The 12435-nt window shown below is 42.3% G+C and overlaps 1 protein-coding gene across 3 annotated transcripts in view; it reads right to left on the reverse strand.

Annotated features, from left to right (window-relative positions):
- The window catches only part of nprl2 (NPR2 like, GATOR1 complex subunit), a 161588-nt gene that overhangs the window by 23562 nt on the left and 125591 nt on the right, over positions 1–12435 (reverse strand). For all 3 annotated transcript variants that reach the window (XM_073870910.1, XM_073870908.1, XM_073870909.1), the window contains exon 6: positions 1404–1501. In XM_073870910.1, the coding sequence (XP_073727011.1) occupies positions 1404–1501 (98 nt within the window). The remainder of the gene's footprint in view (positions 1–1403; positions 1502–12435) is intronic.

The raw sequence follows: 12435 nt of genomic DNA on the forward strand, positions 1-12435 counted from the left end.
CATCACGTCCTGGGGATGCCACCTGATGAGACAATTGTGGCTATTTCCTCTCACGCCTGTTTAACCGACGCTGATTTCTCCCGGGTTTCTCCCATCCTCCTTCAAAACAACTTCTCTGTCTTTGACTGCTCTTACAAGAACGTCGGTCTCCTCGGCTGTGAAACGCTCCTGGCGTGCGCATGGTAAATCCGTCATAATAATAGCAATCCGCCATGGAACTTGCACACTTGCGTTTAAAGGGAATGTTGGATGACGTTCTGATTGGTTTATTTGACGTTACGCCCAAACCACACCTATGAATAATGAACCTACTTCAGACCAACCCCTTATTGATTTGCGCCTGGCGCAAGAGTTACTTCTCCCGCCGGGAAAATAGCAACAGCTCCCAAGATCCGCCCCACAAAGTCACTTGGGCTCTGCGCTTCGCACTTGCGTTTCAGATCCTTAAAATAAGGCCCATATTGTTAACGTTTGACCCTTGGCATAGCATGTTGTTGGATAAATTGAGAAGCAGCCTTAGACAGTAAATAGTCATCAAACGTCTAAAATAATCTTTATTTGTACATTTTCTGTTTTCTGAGAGGTGTACCGTCCTAAATAACTAATATAAAGGATGCGTGTCTGAGATTTCGGTTTCAAAACATGCAGGAAGTAGAAAATAAAGTGCAGCACTTGCGTGATGTTACAAAAGTTATTAAGAGAGATAAGGTTCGGGACCTGATTGATCTTTAAAAAGTTATTAAGAGTGACAAGATTAGAAAACGATCTTCCGAAATTTTTGTATGCATTTTTCGTATTCGTCATCCTACAAATTCAGCATGCACACAAACCTTGCAAATTGCATCTGGTGGGTATTAATTAAGGTGTTGTGAAAAAAAAATAGCAAAACAATATAAAAAAGTTTTCGTAACGTTAGCATTATTAACTGTGAATGGATGAATAGTAACAAGCTATCGTTGAGCAAGGCACCTATCTCTGGGTGCTGCAATGATAGCTGATCACTGTTACGAGTTTACTACTCAGTGGGATGGGTTAAAAACAGAGGTCACATTTCAAATATGGGCTACCATACCAGACAATCACGTCACTTCTATATATGTCTTTATACCCCATCTCTTTGTATTCCGCACTTTGTTTGTCATTTTGTGCTGCAAGACGACGTGGATCAACTTGTCAGATGCTATTCTGGATTTTGGCATTTGGCATTCGCTTGTATGGTGGCTCTGAAAATGTTTGCTACGCATGTGACAATTTTACCTGATCCAAATATTTTTATAACAGACGAAAGTTTCGGAGGCAGTGTAAAACATGATTGACACAACACAAGGTCATATTTATTTTTTTTATAAAATTTCAGATGAATATTTCGGAACCAGTGTGCAAAGATCTTAAATCATACTTACAATAAATTCTGAAGAGCAATCCGCACTAAATTAAGCTCAACGTCAGCCTCAGCAGAGATCTTTTGTACATGTCGATACCCATCTACAAAAGGCAGGATCTACAAAAATAATAATGTCAACTTAAAATGTATACTGATAGTATGACAATATAATATTACACTAGCTTTTTCTAAACCAGTGGTTCTCAAAGTGTGGTATGCAGGCTCCAAACTAGTGCTACAAGTGTGTGTGTGTGTGTGTGTGTGTGTGTGTGTGTGTGTGTGTGTGTGTGTGTGTGTTGTGTGTGTGTGTACCAGGGGCGTCACTAGGCTCCTTTTAGGGGGGCTTCAGCCCTCCTAAAATTCTGTCCAGCCCCCCTAAAAAATTATTTGATTCATTAATTTGTGATCGCTTCAGTCCCCTATAAAAACTCTTTAGAAAAGGCGGCTTGCTGCGTCAAGTTTCGGCTCCTCCCCTGATCTGAGTCAGCATGGATTTAGCGCGTTTTTCAATCCGCAGGGGGGCCGAGCAGAGCGAACTTCAGTAGTACAAGGTGTGTGCAGGGCGAACTGGCCATCTTGACCTGGCGGCTGTTCTAACTTGCCGTGCAGTCAGCTCAGGTTGACATGTGAAATAATATGATATGAATGAATGACGGACCTACGAGTCAGTCAGTCGCGGTGCGAAAATGCCACCACATGCCTAACGGCGGCAACCCACTGCCTTTTGGCTTTATAACAAATATGCAGCGCAAAGGAGAAGCAGAGAGAGACAGACGCAGCGAGATGCTGCAAAATCACAGAAATATTCACCAAGAAGGGAGCAGGTCAGTCAAGTTACCAGTAAAAGCACACATCTTTATCCTTTAAAGTTTATCCTTTTATAAAACTATTTTTTTTGTGGAAAAACTGGATCAAACGTGCAAATCGAGCTTTTAATGGGCATTTTACCTTATATTTGCAGTAAAATAACTTTTTTTGAATCTAATACTAGTAAAGTAGCCTATAGCTTATTAAATATGTTTGTTTCATTTTATTTAAAATATTAATATTTCAACATTTGAACTCCTTCCTTTTAAAAAGTGTAAGGCACCTGTGTATTTGTCTTTGGTATGGTAGTATAATGTGTATTCCTAGTAAGTTTTTGAGGGTTCAACGTGGTGTTTTTAATACTAGCTTGGCTTGGTTTACCTATCTTAACATTTTAAACAATACTAAAACGTATCAACAAGTAAAATAAAATAAAACAACAAGTAAAAGAAAAAAGTTTTGATTAAACTATATCAGAAAGTACCCCTCCAGATTGTTTTATCCATTGTGGTAGCCCTTGCTTATAAAAAGGTTGGAGACCCCTGACCTACAGTATACAGACCTAGGGGCTGTTTCCCGGACAGGGCTTAAGTCTAGTTCAAGACTAAAATGCCTGTTTGAGTTTTAGTTCTTAATTAAAAGTAGCTTGCACTAACATATCTTAAAATACATCAGTCACATTGTTTTGTCTCAAGATGCACACCTGTACTATTTTTGTAAGGTATGCTTGTAAAAACTACATAAACATCCTAATATAACTAAGGCCTTGTCCTGGTTTAATCTAAACCCTGTCCTGAAAACCACATCATACTGCATCTTGACAACTCAGTATTAAGGTAGATCACTTGTTGGTCAGTCCCCTTTTCTATATTTTAGATCTGTATAATTCCCAGATTAACACAGTGACTATCAACAAATCCGGTTTATGTTTACATTTATGTTAACACACACATTTATCTTATTTTCTGGTTAAAAGTTCATTTTGTCAAAAAAATCCTTAGCTAAGGTTTCTATGTGAGCATAGAAATGCAAAGAGTAAAATGATGTGTTTGTACTGGAAATGTGTACGTGTATTTGCACAGTGAATAATAAATCAGGAAGTCTTCATTGTAAAAAATCTCCATTCCCAAATGAAAATTTTCTAGTCCCATATATGAAACACAGGGAATACAATGGAATAGTGGATTGCAATAAGGTTAGTAGTATACAACCTAATAGTTAAATAATATTTTTTAAACCATACCCTTACTGGGGGCTGAGCCCCCCTAAAATGAAAATCCTAGAATCGCCCCTGGTGTGTACCTGGTAATTATCACGTTGTGGGGACCAATTGTCCCTACAAAGATAGAAATACCAGTGTTTTTGTGACCTTGTGGGGACATTTTGATGTCCCCATGAGGAAACATGCTTATAAATCAAACAGAATGATGTTTCTTGAAAATGTGAAGTAGTAGAAGGATTTCTGTGATGGTTGGGGTTAGGGAATGGGGTAGGTAAGGGGAATAGAATATACAGTTTGTACAGAATAAAATGCATTACGTCTATGGAATGTCCCCACAAAACATGGAAACCAGAATGTGTGTGTGTGTGTGTGTGTGTGTGTGTGTGTGTGTGTAACTGTAAATGTAATTGGACATAAGAGTGGAAAAATTTTTTTGAATAAAGGAGCAACAGACATAATTATAGGTAAAAAATAAACAAAATGGATAAGGAGGGTGATAATAGCAATAATAATAATAATAATAATAATAATAATAATAGGAATATTATTAACAGTAATAATAATTAACAATTATATTAATATGAAATCACACATAGCAATAAAAGTAATGATAAACAAATTAACAAAAATACAAATTTCATCCAGACTTAAGGGGGAGGGTGAAGGATCAGGAAGAAGATAAAAAAATAAATCATATAAATAATAAGTAATAATAGTAGTAATAGCAATAATAATATTAATAAAAAAGTAATAAAAAATAATAGTAATATTAATAATGGTAATCTTAATATATCCAATAATATTAATGATAATAGTAGTTGTAATAGGGATGATGAGTAGTAATAATATTAATAATGATAGTATTGACAATGGTATTAATAATAATATTAATGCAGATATTAATAAAAAGGTGTTATAAAACTGCCTCTGACCCCCTCATGACCATGGCATAAGCTAGACCCCTGCCGATGTCATGTTCCAACGAGCTATCAAGGTGAGGTGCTGCGGGACATAGTGCCCCAAAATCCATCCCCAGGCCGACCCACACACATGCCCCCGCTTACCCTATCTGTGTTGTTTTTCTTCCTTTTATCATTGTACTCAATCATTTGTTTTTGTCAACTAGTGTGCAATGCATTAAAAAGGCAAGGCATGCAGCATGGTATCAACCCGGTGTAAATCCGAGGCCACCACGCCCACGCCTCACTTACCCTATGTGTGTTTTATTTTTATAGTTTTTTTTAATTATTTATTTATTTTTTGGATATTTGCTTAAAATTTTTCTATTTTTAAAGCTTCAAATGAATGTGTGTGTGCACTCCATCTAATATGTGATGCATTAAAACAGCAAGACATGTGATGAGTCAGCCGGAGAGAAGAAATCAAGAGGACAAACTAGAGAACGAAAGCCCAAGGTCCCCGGCCCCACATCACACCCACTCACAAATAATCAGGGTCGCACAATGCAGGGACTGATATGCCATAGCCAGAAGCAGAGAAAAAAAAGGAGGGGGAGAAAAAGAGAGAGAGTGATTTAAATATAATCTGATAAGTATTATATATATTTGATATTAGTCAGAGTTGCTATCTCTTCCTGACCCCCCTCCCCTCATTCATGTGTGACTATTGATGGTGTATCATTGAGGATGGTTTCAGACAAAGAGGGTCAGTAGATTCAAGACTGTTCGAAGTTAAGGAGAGATGATCAAGAGGGATGTAACTCTGATGTATTATTTTGAGTGAAGAGAGACAATTTTTCCATGAAGATATACTCTATTAGTTAATTTTTCCAAGTTGAAATGTGTATGGTGTTCCTTGATTTCCAGTTCATGAGAATAGTTTTCTTGGCAACAGTTAGAGCCACTAGAAGTAATTGAATGTTTACCCTGTTTAGATTAATTATAGATATGTCACCTAATATACAGAGGGATGGAGACAGCGGGATTTGACATCCCATAAGATTGGATAGTAAGTCAGTAATGTTTTCCCAGAATTTTTTAACTGAGGTGCAATGCCAAATATCGTGTAAATAAGTGTCTGGGGTGTTTTGTGTGCAATGTGAGCATGTTTCCGAAGTAAAACACATTTTAAATAATTTCCGTCTAGTTAGATGAAACCTATGAAGTACTTTATACTGTATAAATTGTAAGTTGGAGTTTTTTGTCATAAAGTATATATTTTTGAAGATTTGTGTCCAGAAAGCAGCATTGGGAGCAATAGATACATCTGATTCCCATTTAGCATTGGGTAGGCTTAATGTGTTGTCTGACTTTGATATTAATTTATACAATTAAAATTATTGCCCATTCAGTCTTAACAATGAAATGGTAAACACACTTGGCTTGCTGCCCTTGAGAGGAGCTCGAACCCGAGGCTCAGCTCGAGCTCCAAGTTCAGAACTGCATGAAAGGAAAAAGAGAAGTAAAGGAGGTGATGGGAGGAGGAGGGATGTCAGAAGAACTGTTGCTGGGAAATCGCTGCTTATATAAGATCCGGATGATGATTGAAATTAATAAATGTTTAGGCTACTTCCGAACCTATGTTTAGAACTTCATTTAACTCTTTCTCTGCCATGTATGAGTTATCTCATCAATTAGGACTACTAATACAGTGCAAGCTCAGGCGCGCGGATTTGGTGGTGTTGTGTGTCAGTGCTTTAAATAGCCACCTTGCCACCTAGAGTGCATACTACATTGAATATCACACACTTTTGTGTCACCAGTTGCACGCAGATTTCCTCCTCAAAACGCTCATATGAATGCAGAATAAAAAGTGATAACGCAACGTCATTTTTGCCTTTTCTTTTCAGATCGTTTCCGTGTAAACGTAGCCTTAGTGAACAGAGACTCCCCCCTTCTTTCATTAAATTGATTGGAATTCTGCTTAGCTCTGTAATGTAATTGGTTGGAATTCACGTACATCTTAACAAAAACTCAATTTCTTTCACACGTGTAGCCTTCTGCAACAGCACTAAAGAAATGCATTAAATTGTCTGTATATGTGCGCGCGTGTGTATATTACTTGCACCAGAGAGGTTTTTTAGCGCCCAGAGGGTTAAAACCAGCGAGTATCTTGTTCTCGCTCCCGGGCACATTTTAAAAGACAACCTTAGAGCGCCTGAGCTTAATGACGCGCTCGGATTAATGTAAACTTTAACAAACTTTTTTTAACAAACTTTCTCCCATTTGAGCATTTTTGAGTGCCTACCTTCAAATGGCCACAACTTCTTTAAATAAGATTTCCATGTGTTACATCGCTGGAAAGCTTGAAGACTACGCTTTCAGAATCTGTGAATAACTCAAAATGCCCCAGATCTGACTTGTGTCCTTACTTTCCGTGATTGGTCACATATTGCAATGCATCTTTTTGAGATGGCACTACAAGCTATTGCTCGGTGACAGAGCACAGGGATCGAGAGGGTACATAAGGCTGTATAAGCAAGTGAAGGTAAGGGGTGCTGACCCAGTGGTGGTTTTAAAGGCCAGGATCAGAGCTTTACATTTTATGCGAGCTGCTATAGGATGGAAGTCAAGCCAGTAGCGCATTGCAGCAGTCCAGCCTGGAAAGGACAAGAGCTTGGACTAGGACCTGCCTAACTTATTTAACATAACATACATTAATGCACAGATGAGATGTGTAATAAATGCCTCATATGCAAAGTAAGTCCTTTTAATGAAGTCGCGTCACTCCGCCATCATATTTGTTGTGCACGCTGCTGCTGCTGTTAGCTCCTTTCCTCAGATGCGTCCATCGCGCAATTCTCAATTCTCTCATTGATTGGTCAATCCGGTTTACAAAACCGATATCTGATAATGGGAAAATGCTCAAATATCGGAAAACGCTTAGGTTACTCACGTAACCCTGGTTCCCTTAAATAAGGGGAACGAGCATTGCGTCAGTTGCTGACGCTATCGGGGGAAACTCCTGTTTACTCCGCGATTGAAGCCTATTGGTTAACGTCTGTAAAAATTACAGACCTATGGTGTTTGCGCCCGCGAAAGTAGCAGAACTATGCCCTATAATAGTCCAGAAAAGAGCGTCATAACTCACTTGCATTCGACTGAAGCGCGTAGCCTAATGAAGCTTGCTACGTAGGCGTTTGTAGCACGGCCAACTACGCAATGCTGGTTCCCGTTATTTCAAGGAACCGGGGTTACGTGAGTAACCTAAGCGTTCCCTTTCAATACGGCTCACTTCGCATTGCTTCAGTTGCTGACGCTATGGGGGAACGTAATCCCATCATGCCGTGCATACACAACGGACTGAAGTGCCTTACCGGAGAGACACTGTATGTGGCCCTATATCCAGCATATTCACAGCTTTAAAGCAAAAGTGTAAGCACCATATAAAATGTTAACGCGCATATGGTGGGGTTTTAAACGCACCGGGAAGCACATAACATAGCACAAGACGGAGAGATCACATAGCGCGCCGCGGGTGTGCAAGAATTAAGTAAGTCCAGAGTCACGTTGGTGAGCTCACTGAGCGCACCCCGATGTACACATAAAACGCATGAGTGTGCATGGTTAAGCCGACAGAACCTGCGCTCGTAGGGCAGGGACCTCTAAGCTGTAAAATTTGACAAACGTAGAAGGCGAAGACCAGCCGGCCGCTTTGCAGATATCAAGAATAGATACTCCTGTAAACCAAGCCCATGATGAAGCCAACTTCGCGCAGAGTGGGCTCTTACATCATAGCTCATTGAGGGAGGCATAAGCCAGTGCGATGGCTTCAACGATCCATCTAAATAGCCATTGTTAGTAACCGGCATACTTAGTGAGTGATCTGTGAAGCTCACGAATGGCCGATCTGACTATAATATGCGGCAGAACGGTTGTAGCGTGGGATTATACAGATACCACAATAGTGTGAACACAGGTGAGCCCTCGAGTGCATCGGGGATGCATATACAGTAGGTAATATTATAGTGCACAGGTCGGTGAGCTTCCCAAGCGCGCCGTAAATGTGTACTGACAATAAATTGCACGGGCACAGGTGAACACTTGAGTATATCGTAAATGCATATAGATGAATCAGAGTGTTATAGTGCACAGGCTGGCAAGATTCTGGAGCGCGCTGTCATGTGTCCTGATAATAAGTTGTGTGCACACAGGTGAACCCTTCAGTGCACCGTGAATGCGTATAGATAAGTCAGTGCACAGAACGCCCCGTGAATGTGTACAGATATGATTGATGAACGTAACGGTGGATACCCAATGCACCGTGAACATACACAGATGAACAACAACAATGTGTATGTGTCACAAATGGATAACACAGCTGTGTATACAGGTGAGCTTCTCCAAGCTTCTCTAAGCGCACGGAGGATGCATATAATTAAAAACATATCGTCCATACAGGTGAGCTTATGAGCGCAACTTTTAATACAGCAAACCCAGTAGCACGCAAGGCAGGGATGTCGAAGCTGTAAATTTGACAACGTGGATGGAGAGGACCAACTGGCCGTGTCACAAATGTCAAAAAAAACCCTCTAAGACTATGCCCAAGGTAAAGCTATTCCACACATGGAGTAGGTTTAACCACGAGTGAGCATCATTTGTTAAGGGAGGTGATAACTTCAACGATCCATAGATAGCCTGTGTTGATAGGTGTGCTAGTGAGTGATCTGTGAAGCAGACGAAAAGCTGATATGTCAGATTTATGTCAGACGTATCTGTCATTCAGGACCTTGGACAGTTCCAGAGCGCTGCACCTCGGGCACTGGCCGCATCTAAGAAATGACAGGCTTGTGAATTAAATAGAATGGCCGACCGTAAAAGCATGGTTCGTTGTTATCGCCGCCGTCCGCATCTGAGAAATGACAGGCTTGTGAATTAAATAGAATGGTCGGCCGTAAAAGCGTGGTTCGCTGTTTTCGGTGCCACATAGATATTAGCGTAGGGGGAGAGAGCCGCCGTGCACGAGCCTCTGTAGTGAGGGGAAAAGTGTTCCACACCACAATTTGCGGGGGTTTAGACTTTTCGCCATCACTAGACAGGGACAGATCAGACTTTGCATAAGGACGCCTCGCGAAAGGGGTCCTAGCTGCTCGTGTCATCGTGTCATAAGGCAAGTAGGTCGTGTCTCACGGATGCAGTCTCCACACGCCCGTCGTAACGGGGGAATATGTCTGCATCGTGGTGGTTTAAGCACGAGATGCGTATCACTCTGATTGAACATAGCTTATAAAAGCGATGCAATGAGCTTATAAAGGAGATGACTCATCAGCTTGTACAGGGGGAGAGATCTCAGCCTGGCTCAGTGAATAATAAAACCACCGTAGTTTGAGTGCTGTAGTGCTAAAATCACCCCCTTAAATGGACTGCATGTACAGTACGAGGTGATTGATATGAGGCAAACGGGCGTTCCACGCGCCGAAGGCTGATTGCCGTCGCAAGGCGTGTCCAACCCACAGCAGATGCTGGGCGAGCTCGTAACGATAGCACTTCATGCAGCCGTGTGTAACTCAAAGCATAAGCGTCCCAGCCGTCAGCTCGGGGCGGGACCTTTACTTAGTCAAACTGAAGTGGTCTTATGAACAGAATGCCACGACATTCAGCTTTCTGGGACTCGTTAGGGGGGTACGTGAGCCCGCCTTAAACGAGATGCTGCGCGTCTGACTGTGAGCGCGCTCTGGTGTTAAGCTTGCTTTCCGAGCATCATAAACGAAACTCATTGTTTCATTTACTTTGAGTTAGAAGCTCTGCTCGTCAATGTCACAGTCTTCACACGGCCGTCCAATTACAGTGGAGGAGGGGCGGGACATTACCACAGCAACCAACCGGCTCACAGCTGAAGCATCACTGTGACCAAGCGCTCGGCTGAAAAACAGCTGGCATTTGGCGTCCTCAAGGCGTTTTCAGCCGTGTTTAAAAGTTTTGGTGTGTCCAGCCCCTAAGGCTCACCGAAAGAAAAAGCTCATCTCCACGTCAGCACCCGATGTGTGTAATCAACGGCCGCGTGACGTCGACCAGCGTAGCGCAAGCCTAGGGTTCGGTTCGGTGGAAAAAAAATCTAGGATTCGGCCGAACCCGAACCCCGTCAAAAAGCCCAGTATTCGGCCGAATCCGAATCCTGGATTCGGTGCATCCCTAATTATAAGTGTTCTTAGTGCTCCAATAGTGGCGTGTTCGCCCTATCGAGCAGACAAATAAGATTGCGCCGCTCCAGGAGGGGAGGGACCTGAAGCTCTGTAATCGCTGAACACTAGACAGCTGCACTAGAGGCAAGGAACCGTAAGACCGCGTGCTGACTCTAAGATGTCACTGAAAGAGACCTCGCCACTGCGGAGGGAGGAGCGAGGGACTCCGCGAGTGTGGAGCACGAGTGGCTGTGTTATGACAGAGAACAGGGGCCGGACCCGCCTGTTTTTGCTTGTCCTATACATCTATCTTAGTTCTACGGCTCCACCGCTTGTTCATCTCAACAAGAGAGGGACAGCAGCGGGGAGCATGTAACACAGATAGAACAGCCATGCATCGTATGAGCTGTCTTCACCTGGCGATGCAGTCAGAAGGAATTCATAGGAGCTTGCCAGCTCACTGAGCCACTGACAGAGATCTCGCCGCTGACTGTGTGGGGAGCGAGGGACTCTGTGAGTGTAAAGCATGAACGGTTGCGTTATGACAGAACACGGGGGGTATAGCCCGTGTGTGCTTGTCTATGCATCCATTTTAGTCTCACGGCTTGCCCCTTGCTCGTCTCAGCGAGAGAGGAACAGCAGGGGGAGCACGTAACATAGATTGAACAACCGTGCATATGAGAGCGGTCTTGGTGTGGGAGGTCCCATACCGGCGACGCGCTCTGAGGAAATTCATAGCAGAGATTGATCAAAATATTGATCTTACCGGGCAGCCGCAGGGGAGACCTTGTCAGGCATGTGTCCGCTGCACAGGGCTCGTACCACGGCAAGCGAAGGCTATCTTCGGTTCTCAGCCGGAAAGCGTCAAGGGAAGATGCTAGACCTGGATTCCGCTATCTTCGTTTCTCAGCCGGAAAGCGTCAGGGGAAGACGCTAGGCCTGGATTCCGCTGCAGGAATTGTGTCGATGGCGAGTAAGGCTTCTTCTTCTTCGGAGCAGTGAAAGGTTCGCGCTGAAGGGCTCGAACGCAGGTCTGTAATTTTTACAGATGTTAACCACGCTTCAATCGAGGAGTAAACTGGAGTTTCCCCCCATAGCGTCAGCAACTGACGCAATGCGAAGTGAACCGTATTGAAAGGGAACATATATATCGGTCGATCTCTAATTGAGATACTTTTCTGTTCCTTTAAGGCAGTGGTTCTCAACTCCAGTCCTCTGCCCGCCCCCTCCCAGAACATTTTAGATGTCTCCATATGTAAAACACCTGATTCAGTTCATCAGCTTGTTATTGTGTTAATTAAGGAAACGTTTCAAATATTCTGGCAGGAGCCTGATGAGTGGATTCAGGTGTTTTATTTAAGGAGACATCTAACATTTTCTGGGAGGGGGGCCCGAGGACTGGAGTTGAGAACCGCTGCTTTAAGGTAAGTTATTAAGATATTTTACTTTTCTTTTAAATCCAGGTAGATTGCACTGATTGTTCAACAGCGTGGTTCCCAGTTGGTTTTTCATTTTGTTTGTTATTCTTTTCTGTGATGTATTTCTGCATGTTATAAGTGTGAATATTTTATTCTAAATCGACATTTAAAGTAGTTACATAACGTTAAACGTGCATGGTTTTACAGTGAGAGAAGCAAAGGACTGTTAAAAGAATCTTTAAAAATAGATTAATGCTCAGGCCACAAAGAAGCCAGCTGAACAGAAATCACAGCTGGCTGTGACCAGTGTTGGGGGTAACGAGTTACAAAGTAACGGATTACAGTAACTATATTACTTTTTTTTTGGGTAACGAAGTAAAGTAACGCATTACACTAATAATATTGGTAACTACACTACTTTACTAGACTATAGGAACGCGCTTTCCTGCGTTACCCAAGCAGTGATTGCCTGGGTGTAAAGCTCTGTCTGTTTAAGTGGTGCGTGCATGCGTGTGCCTGTACG

This window comes from Misgurnus anguillicaudatus, chromosome 8, assembly GCF_027580225.2.
Source record: "Misgurnus anguillicaudatus chromosome 8, ASM2758022v2, whole genome shotgun sequence".
NCBI classification, from domain to species: Eukaryota; Metazoa; Chordata; class Actinopteri; order Cypriniformes; family Cobitidae; genus Misgurnus; species Misgurnus anguillicaudatus.